Source organism: Tachypleus tridentatus, chromosome 4, assembly GCF_004210375.1.
Source record: "Tachypleus tridentatus isolate NWPU-2018 chromosome 4, ASM421037v1, whole genome shotgun sequence".
NCBI classification, from domain to species: domain Eukaryota; kingdom Metazoa; phylum Arthropoda; class Merostomata; order Xiphosura; family Limulidae; genus Tachypleus; species Tachypleus tridentatus.
Genome location: NC_134828.1, coordinates 52389136 through 52408817, shown reverse-complemented (window position 1 = coordinate 52408817; position 19682 = coordinate 52389136). Strand labels below are relative to the sequence as shown.

Sequence of the window (19682 nt, the reverse complement as noted above, 5' to 3'; positions counted from 1 at the left end):
CCCTTTCAACATTTAAGACACTGTAGTTACGTTAGGCTAGCTTTATTAAATTATTGTGATTCATTTATAATTTTTATATTTACAGTGAATAATGGAAATTTGGTAAAAAGGACTTCTATATGTACACTTGATTTATTATGTTAACTAGGCCAGCAAGTTTTGCCAATATTTATAAGATAATAAAGTTAATATGGTTGTTTGTAATGACGTTTCTAGTTTCAATGTATATACATCGATGTTTAAAATACAAATACTGTTTGAAAACATTAACAAGTCTAAAATAATTAAACAGTCGTGACTATAAATTCATTATATTATAAACTGGTAGAGACAGCTGTATCTCACTATTTTAACTTTGATCACTTCAGACGGAAACAGAATAATGGAAGATAAAATGTCCTTTTTACTAAGGTGTCTCTATGATCTGATGTGTTGCTTTGTTCTTTTACCCAAGTCAATTGATAAAAACAGTGAATCATGTCATCTGAACGGAGTCTTCACAAAATATATACTAACAATGCTACGATAGGGCTTCATAGTCTGGGGAAAGAGAGGAGCCGGTACTACACGTCTTTAGCTTGTAGATTAAAATCAAATCACTAATAGAGCATGTGAAATGTGCATTTTGTTCATGTGCCATTCTTACATACTGTTATGTACAAGGAAACGTCAATTGTTTCTCGTAATCAAGAAATATAAAGCATGAAGCTCAGAGGATCTTTTATGTGCTAATACAGCTACCCTCCCTCAAATTGTTTGTTTGTTTGTTTTTGAATTTCGCACAAAGCAACTGGAGGGCTATCTGTGCTAGCCGTCCCTAATTTAGCAGTGTAAGACTAGAGGGAAGGCAGCTAGTCATCACTACCCACCGCCGACTCTTGGGCTACTCTTTCACCAACGAATTGTTGGATTGACCATCACATTATAACGCCCCCACGGCTGAAAGGGCGAGCATGTTTGGCGCGACGGGGATGCGAACCCGCGACCCTCAGATTACGAGTCGCACGCCTTAACACGCTTGGCCATGCCGGGCCTCCTCCCTCAAATGTTTCTAAAATGACGCTACACGTTATACAGCAGGTGTTTATAAATATAAATCAGGTAGCTAATTTCCGAGACCCAATTGTATGTAAATCTGTCATTTTCTTTATATCTGAATTAAAGTATATTTTGTAACCAAATCTATCATCAAAATAACTGGAAAGTATTTTATACGTATGAGTTTATCGACAAAATAACAACAGTTCAGTGCCACGGCAGCACGTCTGAAGTCTTTTAACGTAAAAAATGAGCTTTTGATACCATACGTATTTCTGAGCCACCAGAAGACTTGGAAACTGATACATGATACAAATCACGTGACCATTAAAGATAGCATATTTCATGCGATGAAAATAGACAAAGTGACAGATCTTAAGTTTTCATCTAGAACTTATTTTCCAATACCTTAAGTTAAAGAAAAAGGTTTTTTAACGAATTGATTATTTCATGAAAGAAATTTCTATTTACAAATCGTATATTAAATGTCTCTTGACTCATGAAGACAGATGGATTCTCATTTTTATCTGACTTTTTAGTCTTTAATCAGTGCAAACTCTAAACGCAAACTATCGTGGCAGGGGTATACTTTAAAGAGAGAGAAATTTGAATACTTCTCTCTCCAACTGGGGTGATCAGGAACGTTGTGGTTCCTCTTCGTCCCCTTTCGTGAACGATTATTGAAATTAGCAGGGGGGTTTTGCCTTTATTTTATTTTGACTCTTTTTAAAGTGAAGAAGTGAGGTTGGTCATAATATTGATGAGTGAGACAAAGGTAGCACCGAAGAAACCAACCAGACCAGATTCCGAAAAGCAGATGTAGAAGTAAATATGAACATGAACATAAACGCAAACGCGAAACGACCCGTGTAGTTGTGAGCGAGCTTTTATCAATGAAGCGAATCAAATCAGAGAGACAATCATGCAATGACGTCATTGTTTCGATTTGTTCTCGTTCTTAGGAAGACTTTTCTGTGTTTCAATAGAATGTGATAAACTGTGTTATACGAAAGTATTGCAAAATTTATAACATGGTGGGAACGTTTGTGTGTAGGATGTGTTTATTGCCCTGGAAAAGAGTGAAATCAAATATTTTAAGCTAAATAGACTAGAACTAATATTCAAATCTGAAATGATTAACGGCACCTAAGCCTTTATACAGGTAAGAGCAATTTAAGTGAAAGAAACTTTAATCAAATACTCAATAAAGAACCAACATATAAAGATAATTAAGGTATTAAGAAAGCCGTCAAGTAAAGAAGCAAAGAAAATAAATATTACCTGTTTTCCTGTAATGGTCTGAAAAAGTCACTGTTTCCTCGATGCTATCGGAAAGTTCCAAAGATTGATTGTTGAAGATCCACGACCTAGTTGGCTGCGGTGAGCCACTGATTTGAAAGTCAATTCTCCAGTAAAACCCACGATCTATCTTCAAAAGGTTTATTTTCGGACGTGCTATACCGAACAAGAACATATATATCTAAGTATAACATAACGGATGCATGTATAGAGGTTTGATAAGAAGTAAGGAAGTAAGAAACGTGTAATAAAATACCTCTATTTGGATTTTATAAGAAGATGTTTTCTCTCATAAGTCAGTTATTTTTTCTAGTGGGCCAATCTATTGGGTGATTCAAGAGGGAAATTAACGCTGAAAATTTACTAATAAGTACAAATGTGTAACCAACTTCGCGTTTTCGAATAAACCTGCTTCTATTATTCTATATCATATGTCTCACATCCGTCTGTATATGTTTTTATTAAACATTGTCAACGACGTTTCTATCAATGCTAATAAAAATTACAACAATAACACAATATAATCCACAGAAACATTTTAGTAATTGATTGTTTCTTTCATTGTGAATGTCTGTATAAGACGTACATAAACATATAACTCTCATCTTCTTTGTTAGGTTTCCTGTTAAACATGCAAGGAGTTAGAAAATATGAACTTTTTTCTGCCTATAACCGTTTAGTACGTTTGTTTTACTGGGTCATTGCATCATATTCGCAGAAGTAAAAGCATGATCGAAGATAGATTTGTCACATGTGATATAACATATGGTTATAGAAAGAAAATAAGCACACAGAAATCAGTTGGCGACTGCCCTGTGTATGACATCATAGCTACACTACTTAAAGCTAATGTTTAGGAAATGGAAACTTATCACTATTACAATACTTACAGTTAATATTTAGGAAAACTAAACCAGTTTGTCTCCCGACAACATTTTCCGCTGTACATATAATGTGACCATTGTCTTCTGGATCGAGTTCCAGGAGGTTTAGAACGACAGCAACACTTTGTGTTGTAAACGTAAGGTTAGAATCTAAGTCAGTCATGTTCTCTTGCCAAAACTCAACAGAATGGTTCGAATACAAATGGCTGGTGTTCCAGTAAACTTTAGGCTCAGGACTACCCATTGCTTCGCAAGTGATGGAAATGGTTTCATTTTCATAAACATTTACATTGTTTGGGTATATATGTAAAACAGGAAGGTCTACGGGGAAATAAAAACAATGTCATGAATTATGAAAAAGAACAAGTATATATATATACATATTTACTTAACCCAGAATATTCACGTTGTTTGGATGCATATTTAGAAGAGGAAGGTCTACGGGGAAATATAAACAATGTCATGAATTGCAAGAAAGAACAAGTATACATATATACATGCATATATTTACTCAGCCTAGCATTTTATTGTTGAAACAATTCCAACTAATATTCGATACAGTTTTTATTTAAAGTAAAATAGGGTGACTAACTATCACAAATTTGTTAGCAAACCCAGAAACTTTAAGAAAAGTTATGAGCAGAAACCTAATTATTCTAATTAGAGGATTTTCTTAATGTTGAGTTAAGCAGAGATAAGCTCCAATATTTATTTATTTTTATCTGTGTTTGTGTATAATTACAACATATAATATTTCAAAAATACAAAAGAGATCTGAATAGCAGTAAGAAAATATGATCAAAATATTTTGGGGTTAACTTCCCGATTAAAATTGTTCTTTCTATAGATCTTAAGTGTTTGCCTTCCCATTGGTTCAATGATAAGCTTGAAGGCTTTTAACGGTAAAATTCGGGTTTCGATTTCCCCAGTGAGGACAGCTCATATAGCCCAGTGTTTTTAACTACCAATCAATGAGCATAAAACCTCTTTGTTTTCTGTTAACAACTAGATGATTAGAAATATCTTCTGTTGTCAGTACCTTTGGCATCTTACACACATTTATATCTTCTTATTGGTTTTCCACTAAAGAAGTTGTCATTCCACCATTATCATAATACTATAAACTTCATTGCGTCTCACATCAGTGGCAATGCATATCAATCGCCTTATGAACAGTGCATGCTACATGCAGTTAATCTTTCATTCTTGGATTAAATACTAGCAAAGTAAAACAAAAGATAAGAAGGTCGAAGGTGCTTAATTTGATAGTAGTTCAACGTGTTTTTAAAATAACTAACTGAAATATGACACTTTTAACCAGCATAAAAATTACTGACACCAGTTTATACGCGGTTTTTTGTTATGATACTCCTATAACTGGTTAATTATTTCTATATTAGTTTATACACCATTCCAACTTTATGATACTTCTAACCTATGTGAAAATTACACGTATCCGTTTACATTACATCACATCATCATTATACATTTCACAGATCTTAGAATTATTCACATCAGTTTACACAGTATCCCTTCTTTGTGGAACTCTTAACCAGTCTGAAAACTATTAACATCAGTTACACTCAATTCCTTCTCTACGATACTTTCAACCAGTGTGAAAGTTATTCACATTGGGTGAAATGAATTTTCCTCACTTGAATGCTGTTCTTTATTTAGTAACAAGGTTGCATAGTGAGATTAAAATTAGTTTAAAAAGAGCAAACTCTAAAAAGAAAAAAACAAAATTTTATGTAATTGATTACAGTTTAATATTTTAACTTGAAAGCGTATTTGATGAAGCACTGAAATACTACTAATCAATTAATACGTTATATATGGTGCAGAGCCTAAAAATATAATTTTATAAACAAATAAGTATGAGTGCATGAGGAATCTGATTTGTTGGACCAATAAAAGGAAAATTTCGAAATGAAAAATCTTGAAGTTTCCTATATATGTTGTAACACAGAGGGTTGTACGCGTTATATTATAACAAACATTTTTAACATGCAAAGTAATATGTTACACAACAACCGCAGCTGCTATAGAGTAGCGGTGTAATGGTATATATCTTAAATAAATTTTGATATTGTTAAGCGTTTCGGAAATAGTGCGATATCACCAAATATTGACCGTCTTCTGGTGCGTATGTAACATCCTATTCAGAAAGCAAATACTCATATAATAAATATGTGGTCAGATTGGTCATTTACAATTTTCAAGACGGGAATATTCCTTGCACTTAATAACATAGGAAAACCTAGAAATATGAATCAAATTGGGGTACTAAGAGCATGTAGAAATAGTGTTTTAACATGTTGTATCTTAGGCATATATAGTGGGTAGCGTTTTGTAGCAGTTCAGAGTTTGGAAACACAAAGATCAGCGGCAAAAGTCGTCTACGTCCCCCAGCATCAGCACGCAAAACATTAAAGCGCGATCTTCATTTGGAAACTAAGCTATAAGGGTATGGGTTCACCAAGATAAGAATTTCAGCCACACTTCCCGATCAACCGTCATATACTCATACAACCAGGGACTCAAACGCTTTTATTCATATTATTTCATACGAAGACATACAAATCAAATCACCGGACTTATGGATTATCCCCCATAGATTTATGTGCGTTGGATTCCTTATTAATATAAAGTCTATTAATTAGTGGTTCTTTAGTTAATTAACATAGCTGCAGAAACTTAATATAACTGATAGGACTTTATACGAATAAGGAAGGTAAATAAGCTTGAACTTTTCTTAATGTGTTTTTGTCACACAGTAGTGTGTGACACTAAAGCTCTACAGCTAATCAAATAGCTCGCATTTTCAGAATTATTTTGATTTGTAAGCTACAAATGTGAAAATATATTAAGTTCACGTTGGTAAATTAATCACATACCTTAACCACTGACAACTAAAGCCAAATCTCTGGTAGATAAAGATCACCAGTACGGCTTTATACATACAAGATCAAAAAGAAGTTAATACATAATGTATTTCATTTCGTTTTCTCATCTATTTATTAAACTCAAGGCAACTAAACAATTTTAAAACCTGAGAAACTTTTTTCTAAAATAGAAAGAAAAATTATTATTCTACATTTTACTCGTACAGTTAATTTAAACAGTTCTAGCCCTCAATATAACTTATCTTTACGGGCTGTTTGCTAGTATGGAAATAGTTTAAAACTTCCGATTATTTTATATAAATGTAAATATAATCTGCTATAATAAAAATGTAAATACAATCTATGCTACCATAAATTATTAATTGTGATTTTGATTTTCTAGGATTTTTTACCCATAAAAGATTTTCTGACTTAAAATTATGAAAATTACAATGTTTTGAGATTTTAAACATGTTATTCAAAAATTAATAAACGTTTATGGCCAACAATTAATCTACCAAACAGTATTACATGGCAAAGAGTTCTTACCACAACCAGGAATTGAAGTATTAGCCAAAGAGCGTCTGTTCTGCAGATTGTTTTGTTCTTTTACACAAGTTATTTGATCCCATAGGGGTCCTAATAGATTAGATGATCGAAACATCTGGAGCTGAATCCACTTAGCGCTGCAGTTACAGGCAATGGGATTTCCTTCAATGCTTCTAATAAAATAGTTACAAGTATATGACTAGAATTATTTCGGTAACTCTTCACTTTATATTGCATAATATAATACAGTTATTTGTCCTCTATCGAGGTAAACAGAAAATGCAAAGGGAACTGAAAAACGTATGTGGAGGCAGTCCAAAAGAAAGAGTAGACAACTACAAAACCAGCCATGCATATGGAACGATAAATCATATTATATCAAACAGAATGCAAGTCAGCTAGCCATAAACAAATACTCTGCCGCACAAAAATTTACAGCCACTGTTTGTGAGAGTGGAGGCATCTCTCCTGTTTGTTTTATAAAAAATGGGTTGCTGATTACACGATGTATATTACAACATAAATATGCTCAATAGAAATTACAACCATTGATTAACATGCTAAAAAGTATCTTAATTAAAATTAGCTTATCGTGAAAATATAACTGTCTAATTGAGGCTATAAACGCATGAAGTTCAAACGTTAATAATATTAACTGATAACTAAAATAATATTTTACAAAATAGTTGGCGTGCCCGTACCTTGGATGGAAGTTATGTAAATTTTTGTTTTATGAAAGGTATTTCTTAGGCATGAAAATTGCTTCTCTTATGCGTAATTGTTAAAAAAATGCCTATAAAAAACTGCTAAATATAAAATGTGAAACAGTAATTTTTTTATGTGTCTCTGCATGGACCCAACAAACCTTCTTACCAAATTTGGTAAAGATCCATTGATATGGCAAAAAGCTGCAAAACGCAAGAAACAAATTGAAAGTTTGTATGTGCACCCACCCGTAGGGACTTAATGAACCTTCGTATCAATTAATTGCATTAATTGGATGTGTCAGATTTTTTCCGGAAAGTACGCGGAATACTTGGCTGGAGAGAACTAAACGAAAGGTAAAAGTGATGATAAATACTTCTTACACTTACATTTCCGAAATCGACAATTCCTCTTCTAAGAACAACTCCCATGGAAGAAAGGATATGTTATTATTTCGAAAGATTCTGCAGGAAAAAATAATCGAAGTAAACAAGTTCGTAGTTAAAGTAAAGAACTCTTCGTTCTTGTTAAACATGAAAAAAGGGATTTAAATTGGCATATTTAAATAAAAAAAGAAAGGTTCAGTAAGACTAAAGTATTAAAACGTACTACTAGTGTTAACTTTTGTTTCTTATGCGGACCAAAGGAAAAGATAACCTGATGAAGAAAGTTCAGCTTGTTTCAACCACTAACAGTGCAATTCAAATCATTAAATTCTGGTTCGTGATCAGGTTCTATAATTCTAAAGATTCACAACATCACGTGTTATTACGCTTCGTAACTTCATTATACATGTACGCAAAAACTGAGGTTTTGAAATATAAGATTTTTGTTAAATGTGCATACTTACACTTCCTTCAGTTTTTTTGAATAATTAAAGGTTCGGGGAAGGAGATGGCGGAGGCTTGTATTTTGAACAGTTCTGTAAATATAAAAGAATTACAATTACTTGCTAAAAATACCCTTTTAGAAAACACCAACAACTTGTTTTTTCTGTGTTCATCAGGTGTTTGGTCAAACCTTTTGCCGTTACGTCACTGAATAGCAATTTTTCCTCCATTTAATAATGAAATTTTAAAATTCGTATAATGCTGAAAACTGCATCAATAGAAAGCACTGCTAACCACTAACTATTCCTTAGTATTATTTTTATCTAATTTTACTGTTTTATTTTAAAGAAAAAATAATGATTTTTCTAACTTAACTGACAGTAAATAAATTGTAACAATAATTCCATCTGATAAAATAAGCTGTTTACCGTCACGACGTCGATTAATTTTGGGGTTTATTGGTTTGGTTAACGGGCTCTACATGGTGATTTGCAGGAGAATAAGCAAAACATAATTTTTATTGATATTTTAACTTAATGTTAAACATGCAAATGAGGTAAACTAGAAATTAATGTAAGCTATTTTTTGTGTATTGTCTGTCTCCAGTCACTTTACGTGATATGAAACAGTTTAATTTGCGTCCACTTAACAAAATGTCACTGCCATTTTCGCACGATCTCCTAATATTTGGGGCGGCTGTGGCCAATTGTTAAGGCAATCGAGTTGCACACGACAGTTCAGTTTTCGAAACATGACGTGCGAGCGTAGACTGGTGATTAATGCACTTGACTGTATATTTGAGGCTCTGTTTTTGCCTTCCATTACAGACAGAAAATCATACTCTGCACTTTGGGGCAGGGTCTTTTTATAAGTGACGGTGAGATCTCACTATCGGATCTGACAAAAGTAGCCCAAGAGTTGGCAGGGTGGGAGAAGGATTGTTGACTATCTCTCTTATCACTCACTACTCTAGCACTTCTAAGCTACGAATGGCTAGCGGAAAAAAATTACTCTCACGTGTACATGTGACAACCTTAATGACTGACCTAGTTTAATGAGTAACTAGGATGAGAATACCTTAATGGCGTTATTGTCGACATTCTATATTAACAACGAAGTACTCAAAATGCACAGGAGATTTTAAGACTTTTAGGCATCCACTTACGGTAATAGTTTCTCTTTCACAAATAATACTTTTATTAAATTAAAATTTTGAAATTAATGGTTTTGATGTTATAAAAAATTATTAAATTTTCTTTATTTGTTTATAGTTGATACCATTATTTTTCTAATTAGGTTTATACATGACTTCCATTGTTTATTTGGCCCGGCATGGCCAAGCGTGTTAAAGCGTGCGACTCGTAATCTGAGGGTCGCCGGTTCGCATCCCCGTCGCACGAAACATGCTCGCCCTCCCAGCCGTGGGGGCGTTATAATGTGACGGCCAATCCCACTATTCGTTGATAAAAGAGTAGCCCAAGAGTTGGCGGTGGGTGGTAATGACTAGCTGCCTTCCCTCTAGTCTTACACTACTAAATTAGGGACAGCTAGCACAGATAGCCCTCGAGTAGCTTTGTGCAAAATTCAACAAACAAATAAGCAAACCATTGTTTATTCAATTAGATTTATTTGCGATTTCTGTTAAATGTTTTACTCCTCAATGCAAAAATGCTTTAGAAAATTAACATTTAGTTTTCGCACAAATGATAGGGTCTGGAAAGACTAGCTTCTAGTGAGAATGGCCAGGTGGGTAAAGAACTCGACTCGTAATCCGGGGGTCAAAGTTTCGAATCCCCGTCACACCAAACATTCTCGACCTTTAAGCCATGGGATTGTTATAATGTGACGATCAATCCCACTATTCGTTGGTAAAAGAGCAGCCCAAGAGGTGGCGGTGAAGGTAATGACTACCTGCTTTTGTCTTATACTGCAAAAATAGGGACGACCAGATAACCCTGGTGTAGCTTTGCGCGAAATTCAAACCAAAGTTAACGAATGTATAGTGATAAAAATAATTATATTTATTTCATTTTTATTATATTTATCATTAAAATTGATTATTATCTGGAAAATTGAAAATCTCTTTCAATCGCAATTTAAAGATAAACAATTATTATACGTTTAGAGGAGCTAAACGGTAAACTTTTGTTAACTTTCTGTATGAAAATTCGGAAAATAGCTTGGTATAGCTATATAAACTATATCAAGACATCTTCAATACCTAAAGACGCTTATAACTGTATTTGAGAACATATATTATTCTCTACCTACTTGAGATGAATTATTGGTTGAAATTACAGTTCAGTACTGCATCTGATGTAGATTATGTAATTAATACGTTTTCACTTTATAATCATTTTAAATTTTCTTAGAGTGTCCAAAATCTCTTTTCTCAACAATTATAGTTCTTGCTAAATCTGTTTGTTTTTAAAATTCTCTACGTGTTTCTTAGAAATTTAAAACATAAAACTTTTAACAGTAAAAAATATCTGATTCACAATTGACAAAGAATTGCGGAAAATTAATAAATTGCAAACAAAAAGTTATCTATGGTCAACAATAACACGTAAAAGGAAAAATATAGAAAATAGCTAGTGTGGCTAACCCTGTAATTGTCTACAGGTAAAACAAATTTTGACTTCAGATGGAAAATGCACGTGCTCTAGGAAGAATTGAGGTTCACGCTCGAAAATAGCTTCATTATTTGGAACAGTTGAAGCAAAACAGTTTGAGTTGATTTAAAAAGGTTCAAATAAATCATACAATAACATTATATTGTATCACAATACTTGATTCAAGGTATTTTTAAGTGTAATAATTTTGCAATCAATCATTCATAAATGTTTCATGTTACCTTGGAAACTTACTGGTGCAATTTTAACCTCGAAAATGTCTGACACAATCTGAGCTTACTCATTTCCAGTAAACGATGCTTTTCCAAAAGGTAAACGTATAGTGACATAGTTATTACAACCAGTTTTAAGAAAATGTTTTCCTGACTTTCTATTCGCAAGTTCAAGTTATTTTAAACAACTATATTTCACATTTAAATATCTCTTACCTCTGAATTTTAGACAAACTAATGTCGTGATCAGCAGTAAATGAAAACTGTTTATCTACATAAAACAGAGGAGGTAAAGATTATGTAGTGTTGGATATTCTTCCTTGTTCAGGATTTGAACCGATGTGGATTAAACAAAAATTTTAATTTTAAGATATTTAGAGCTATTATGAAATTTTAAGCTATGTTCATGTTGGAGCTATTGAAACAGTTGATTAACTACTATCAGATAAAAAACAAGATTTAATCTGTTCAACCAATAGGAAGTTGATTTAACGAGTGAAATGAAGCTAAGTGAATCTTAACAAACATATATCTAAAAACACAAGAAATCGTTAAATTTGATTAAAATACACGGCAGTAAATCTAGACATAAACTTCTTTTTTCTTTGCTCTTCAATGACTCGAAGTAAAATACTGCATTTTTAACGTTGTTTCCAGAATTTAAAACTGCTTTTGTAATTCTGAAACTTCATTTTTTTAATGAATCAAGCAGACCAGTATCAGGCTGAGTGACAACTTTTTTCAGAGTAGAATTCACCTTAAACAAATGAGGATGAATGTATAAATTCTGATACTGGAGGATATATCTCAGTGTTCATTTAAAACTATTTAATGTTTGAATACGTCACGTTGTTGAGATATTTTTACGTCTTTAAAATTAAAAAAATCATTTAACATTGACTAAACGTTTTCTACAAAATCTCATGAATTACAGATTTTTCGCTAACTACCTAAGCTAGGATTCTCAATGAAATTTTAATGTGTAGCTGTATTATTTAACCTGTTTAACCAGGATTAAGCAGGTTCTTGTCCAATAAAGTTTAAAACACTTTAGGAAACAAGCAGCATTTCAAACAAATACATTTGTTTGGAGCACGGATTAAGTTCAGATCTAATGAATTACTGCACTCAGAAATATCCCCTCTCTACATAGAATCACATAAATGTACTAAGATAAATTCTTATTTTGTACCAACCTCGACAAAACCTTTAAAAAATTAATAAAATCTAAATTTCTATAATTTTTTAGTATAATGTGGAAGTGGGAAAATATTTCAAGTAAACACTTTTTAACTTTGCTTCTTGTTAACTCTGTCAGGGATCTCATTTACTAATAGATAGTTAATCCGATTTCTCGTAGAGAAGAAGGTATGTGATTACCAGGAATATAAAACTGTCTTTTTTTAACAGTGAATGTTTGTTTAAATTTTGTTTGAACTTTGGGTTTATTTTCATTGCGTAGTATCATTTACTTAGACGTTTTGGGCGGGGGCTGGCACACACCGAACTGATGAGAGAGAGCTGACTGACGTTTCACTTCCTCTCCCTATCTTACCAGTCCAAAAAAACTACAACTGACATACTTGCCCTTGTTTTATTTGTGATTGTGTTTCTGCTATCTGTTAAAAGACTTTTCTTGTGCCTTTCCGCAACTCTACTCTTTTTCCTTTTCCTCATGAGAGCTAGAGAGTGGAACGATAAGTATACATTCTGTAAAACAGGTATCCTTAGAATGTCCAGTTAGTGAGCCCTAACTGAATAATTTGAGGGGAATACGCAAGAAGGAGAATACCAAAGAGGATAAGTTTTTTCTTATGGCCAAACCAAGGCTTAACTGTTTTCGATTTGTGTATGTTAGATAACAAAATATTTGACAAGAGAACTCGAGTTTTCCTAAAAACGTCCGAAAAAATTCGGCTTCTCTTTAGCAACTGAAAAAAATTTCTTACGACGACTTCTCTTTATCATTTCGAAATAAACGGAAGTTTTTTTTCAGAAGATTGATAGGGAAAGTCATCGTCCATGAAAAGTTCAGAGTAAAACCATTACGTTTAATTTGTACGAGTCATTAACGAGCAGGTTTTGGCCTGTTAACAGGAAATATGAAAAGGAACTTCTTTAATACGATATTATTTTTTATCTGGAAGATAGCAACAACAAAAAGCAGACAGAACTTTACCATTATGAATTACCCAACAAAAGCTTAGCATTAGGTTTGCACTGTCAAGCCACAATTAACGAATTCAACTATGGCATCAGATTCACAAACTTTATTCTATAATGTGTGATTTCTGCAAGGTTCGTGTAGCATTTAGATTTTAATGACCTTTCATCCACCGTTGAAAATGCTTCACAGACAAATTAAGTGCTGAGAAACACTTTTTCAGTGTCTCGAGTGGAACCATACTACTGTAACAGTATTTACGGATATTAAAAAATATTTCAAGTCGTTGTGTCGTTTTATATTTTACACTATATTATACCACAGTAGCAATTTCGCTATTACTAAAATGCTTTGTAATACAGTAGCTATTTTCTATTATTTTTATAGCAACAGCGACACTTTAAAGTTTTTTTTTTCTATTGTAGTAAATCTAGAGTAACACTTGTAGGAAGTATGTAATGATACAGTTGCGTTTTTAATGTAGCAAATTCATAACATTAGACCGGTGCGGTTAGTTGAAAAACTTTCTCTAAATGAGCTAAGTTTGGTTTATGCTTTAAAAACAAATAAATGTGTTTGAAGTATCACATTTTGTTTACAATGTGTTGCCACAAATTAAATCACTTTTGTGTATTTCTTCATTTGCAAAAATCTACATAATTGGGCTATCTGTTCTGTGCCACGTGCACCATAGTTATTGAAACTATTTTTAATGCGACCCGGCATGGCCAGGTGGGTTAAGGCGTGCGACTCGTAATCTGAGGGTCGCGGATTCACATCCCCGTCGCGCCAAACATGCTCGCCCTTTCAGCCGTGAGGGCATTATAACGTTACGATCAATCCCACTATTCATTGGTAAAAGAGTAGCCAAAGAGTTGGCGGTGGGTGGTGATGCCTTCCCTCTAGAGTTACACTGCAAAATTAGGGACGGCTAGCACAGATAGCCCTCGAGTAGCTTTGAGCGAAATTCAAAAATCAAAACAAACTATTTTTAATGTTTTGAGTCATCACACTTGCTGATTAGCCGCTGGGATGCAATTAAATAATTAAATAAAATAAATTAGTTTACTTTTTACAAGAAATTATTTTACCCATATGTTTTCATTATTTACATTGTTTGTATGTTTTTTGAAAAACAGTAACGACTGATAATAAAATAACTTATTCAAAAAACACAAATCTTCAACATTTATGTTTGATGATTTATAGTGATGTAATACAGGCTTTCCCTTATATTTGTGTTATTTCATAAAAAGATAAGATCCATATTAAATTCAATTTTAACCAAAAACGTTAAACAGTGTCACTGTTCTTTTCTAAAGGCTGGAGTATTTGTGAGAACCATAGCATGATAAATTATGATTTGGGAAACACTGGAGATGGAATAATGACACCTTGCTATTAATAATCACGTGTATTATTGAATCAGGTTAAAATTAAATCATGTAATTAGTAAAACATTCAATATAAATTTAAAACTCACTGAATGCATGAAATGTATAATGCCAAACTCAAGTTGTAGAGAAAATGAATTTGAAATATGTAACATGATGTTTGACTTTTGTACCTTTATAGCAGAAATTTGGTGAGATTTGACAATAATATCACTTATCTTTAAATTATCACCGTTTGGAAAATTCGTTAACATAAATAAGGTTTTGGAAAAGAAATTTAAACTTTCGAGAATAAGTTTTTATATTTACATTAAGCGTTGTAATATTTAAATGTTTGAAGTGTTCTTATCTTTTTAAGATTTGGATAAAATATTTACTCATGTAATATATTATATAACTGGTTACTTTTAAATCATAAATTAGAAACTCACTAAAACTCAAATTCTTATAATCTCAAGTTTAGAGAACGAATATCGCTTCACAATATAACTGTGTTTGTGTACATTTCGACTAATCAAAATCTCATTATATATTATATTAAGCAATTAAAATTGTTTTAATTTTTACAACTTATGAAGACATATACTATGAAACAAAGTGGTTGCCTTAATAACTTTATACTATTTCTACTTACAGTTTCTCTAAATCTGGATACAGCTTCAGTTCCTCGGGTGATATTCTTGTTAATCTCGGTTGGTTTTCGACTTTTCTGTAAAATATAAAATTATACTACATTGAAAATACATAATGGTTTGGACTTCTTTGTTTTCTGTAGTTTTAATGCTTAGTAGACAGCACCTCTTAATGAAGGTATAACCATTTTTTATGTAATTTAATATCATTGATTGACAAACACTTATTTACTACAGTGTTATCGTGTAGTACATGCTAAAGGATTGAGTTTGAGCACATTATATGTAAATGATTTTGGATATTCAGGTCAGTAACTCTTGATGCAACCACGGTCGATATAAAGTGGTGGTAAACGAAATACATCCAAAGTACATTTTGATATTGCTTGGCGTTATGTAAGTAGAGTGATGCCACCGAAAATCAATCGCTGTTAGAGAGGATATACAACAGTTAGTTCCGACACAAAGTTTTCATACACTGAAATCAAGAAGCTTTGTAGTTTGTAGCACAGTAAAACAAAATAATAAGGATCAACTTAGAAAAAACGACCCAAAAAGGTACCTGTAAAAATTATGTCCTAGTCATGGTAAGCAAAGGATGATGTATTTTAACAAGTGAGAATTAACAATCACAAAGATCAGTGGCGGAAGCACTATGCAACATCCGCCTGGAATCGTTGACAGCGAGGATGTTCAACTGAAGAAGTAAATATATTTAATGAGCTGTTCTTTACTGAGTTGATTTTTGGTTTTATGTAAGTATGTAACTTGCTTTCTTTGAAAATTAATATTAATTCCAGTCAAGAAAAGACGTACTGGTCAAATCGTTATAGGTAGTACCAATAGAATTCTGTGCGATCAAACTGTTGAAAAAGATCGCTGGAACACCAAAGTTTTCTTACAGTAGGTAGATTATTGAAAATAAACAAGGAGATGTGTGTGTGATTCTGATATGAGAGACTTACGACAGAATCTTTAGCAATAAAAACCACACTCTAGGTCAGAATGACCAAGACCGTACATGGCGACATGGACTAGAACGACGTGGAATATAGCCACGTTAAACTTTTGTATTCTTCTATAGTTTAGAACCTTATTTTGTGAGAATCATTTCTGTTTAACTTTATCAGCATAACTTCTGCCATATTGTATGATATGTTATAAATAGTCAAGTCAGAGTAATATGTTTTTATATACACTTAATTTTGTTATACATATTTAATTACTCTCTTTATCGTATTATATGTATTTATATCAATATCTTAGTGAAACTAAATACATTTTAATGAAGTTAAGTAAGCAAAATCACAAGGAAGGACTACAGCAAATCTAAACCTCGGACTAATTATGTTAGATTGTTATAACTTAAAAAAACAATCCGAAATAAAAATAAATTAAACAAAAAACGCTGCAATAATTGAAAAGATCCCAGAGTACAAACTGTAATGTGGGATTATAAGATGTACCCTTGGAACTTTTCAATTAGTGTAGCGTTTTGGTTTTAATTACTTTTATTTCGGCTTGGTTTTTAAGTTATAAGAAACTAATATTTATATCAATATATATATATATATGTATATGCTTGCTACTTTCCAAAAGTCAGTTCCTCAATTAAATTATATTAAAAGAGATTAGTAGCTTAAATTTTTTACTAGAATTTCGAAGAACTCAAGTAGCCTTTCGTTAAAACTGTATATTTCAAAATATTTTCTTCAGTGACGTGATTTGAAAGTAAAAATTCAATAATATTACAGTTTGTGTTATCACTAAATCTCAACGAAGAGATCACAAACAAAAATTCCCGTTTCATTAAAGTAAAACTACATCGATTATTTCTTCTAATGTATGTTTGTAGTAAAGTGCAAAGCTACACATTGGGCTATCTGTGTTCTGTCAACCACGGGTATTGAAATACGGTTTTAATATTCTAAGTCGGCAGATCACTGGGGAATGTTTTTAAGGACTCGGGAAAGTCGCTCTAGGAAATATAAACTATTTCTCCAGTAAATAAACTCTTTTAACCAAAATATTATTTTAAATTAATTTCGTATTTACATATGCTATCAGGGCATTCGCCTCGCAATTTTCGGGTCGGGAGTTCGAATTATGTTACCGAATTTGTTCACCCTTTCAACAGTTACAGCATAATAATGAGAAAGTAAATCTCAACATCCGTTTGTAAATATTAGCACAATAGTTTAGGATGGATGTTATAGACTAAGCTATCACTTCAAGATTAATGTAGTATTGGTTCCTTCTTACATTCAAAATAAATAAAAGTCTTAATAGAAATACATAAAATAAAGTTCAATATTTCAGTTTGTTATTGCCAACCGCACAACGGCTTATGTTCTTCATGTTAGTAATTACTGTACTCATGTTGAGATATTTCGTATTCGTGTTATTTTGATGTTTTGGATCAATGCATACCTAGAAAATTGGAATTTTGAAATTCAACGGCACCGTATTCTTTCTTGCGCTATACGACCAAATTAGAAATATTACATCTCAGGTACAAAAGTCTTTAATTTTGGCTATGTTTACAAAAATGTATTATATATGCATTATATATATATTAAATAGTTGATTGTAACAGTGATTTATTCTTCACTGGTTAACCGTACGAAGTTAATTTTCTCCAGTTGGCCAACGGTAACTTTATGGACTTATAATGCTAAAATTTGTCATTCGATTCTCTTTGGAGGACAGAACGTAGATAATTTATTGTGTATGTCTGCGTTAAAACAACAAACTGTTGTCATTGTTTACAAGGAGGTGTAAGATAAATAAATTAACAATATAAAACGGACATTTTTATGTAGTCTGACAATTGTCTGTGAGAAGTAAACATTACACTATTATTATATTAAAACAAATTTGATTACATAAAATTAATAATAAATATGAACAACACATGGCTAAATACATAAAAGTGACAAGCTCTTTTTACAGTAGAAAAATGAAAGCCGAAGGATTGGAGAGAATAGGTGATTCTATGTTGCTGAAAAATAATATTATTACAAATCTGTACATGTATCAAATATTTTATCTTAACTCGAACAAACCCATTAAACTTGCATTAAATACCAACGTAAAGCCACATATTTTACGCTACCTAACCTGTATAACAATTAATACATAACATTCATTATAAGAAATTTGGCCGGGTGTGGCCTTGTAGTTCATCTGCTGGATTTGGGTCGGAACATCCAAGATTAGAACTCTAGAAGCTCTTTATATGTGGCTTTTATGATGTTTAACACTTGCAGCGTAGGCGGTAAATGCTTTTGACTGTTTACTCTTCTTTTTTCTGGATGGCTATGACTGAACTTTTAGTGTCTCTGGTCTGACAAATTAGATCATAAAGTGCCATTGAAACCACTAATATTAACATCAAGTATGTATACAAAAAAATACTAAATACAAGAGGTTAGGTGCTCACGTGTTCGTGTGGGCACATTATTAAATTCTGTTATTCACGAAGAAACCTCGAATGTGAATAAAGAGACCACAGATAGAACCTTTTACAAAAGTTATTTGTACTAGAAGTCTCAAGAAGTGAACACGACATTTTGAAGTTTTAGTATTCAACGACAGACGTTTCCAATTTCATTCCTTGCATATTTGTCTTACAAACAAGGAGATGATAGATCTGTACTAAATATATTTGTCGTAAAAGCCCTAGCTACACGTTTCAAACTTTAAATGATAGGCTACGATTTTGTCATTTGTATTCTTAAAATTAGAAACATTTGTAAGATTATTAGAGCTTGTTGTTTTCAAATACAAATGTAATGACATATAACCTTTACAAGAACAAGTCATTTTTTACACCGAAGACAGTATTATCTGTATTGTTACATTAAAATTTTACTTTGGGTAGGTTTAGTATTTGCATAGTAAACGAACTTGGCGTATCTCTCGAACATATTGTTTATGGTTTTGTGTGTGTTTTTCTTATAACAAAGCCACATCGGGCTATCTGCTGAGCCAACCGGGGTGAATCGAACCTCTGATGTTAGCGTTGTATATCCGGAGACTTGTGTTGTGTTGAGGTAAACCCTGAAGATGACCTTGTAGGGTCGAAACGTTGTTCTCTGCTTATCAATAAAAAAGCGTTAATACCCTTACTAGACGTTCTGAAATAGATTTTTATTTCAACTGGGTTTCTCGTGATCAAGAATTAATCACATTTTGGAAAAGAACTTAATAAAGGTAAATAATATAATGAAATATTTCATATAAAATTAATTTGTCAAGTAAATTTCGTTTTCAATTTATTATAAAATAAAACTTGAACTTTTAGCTTTTCACTTATTTGACATTATTTAACGTTAAATCTGTAAACAGATCATAAAATAGTATAATTAATTGAAAATGATGTGGTATTGATGAATGATTGATTAACATTTTATATAACCTACAATTGCATATGCAACACGTGGGGATAAACCTTT

At 32.3% G+C, this 19682-nt stretch overlaps 1 protein-coding gene across 1 annotated transcript in view; it reads right to left on the bottom strand.

Moving 5' to 3' along the window:
• LOC143248126 (BDNF/NT-3 growth factors receptor-like) overlaps window positions 1-19682 on the bottom strand; it is a 64262-nt gene that overhangs the window by 28958 nt on the left and 15622 nt on the right. Inside the window, exons 2-7 of the mRNA XM_076496558.1 lie at window positions 15228-15302; window positions 8211-8282; window positions 7750-7824; window positions 6656-6828; window positions 3228-3542; window positions 2320-2493 (exon numbers count right to left, since the gene is read on the bottom strand). Of these exons, the coding sequence (XP_076352673.1) occupies window positions 2320-2493; window positions 3228-3542; window positions 6656-6828; window positions 7750-7824; window positions 8211-8282; window positions 15228-15302 (884 nt within the window). The remainder of the gene's footprint in view (window positions 1-2319; window positions 2494-3227; window positions 3543-6655; window positions 6829-7749; window positions 7825-8210; window positions 8283-15227; window positions 15303-19682) is intronic.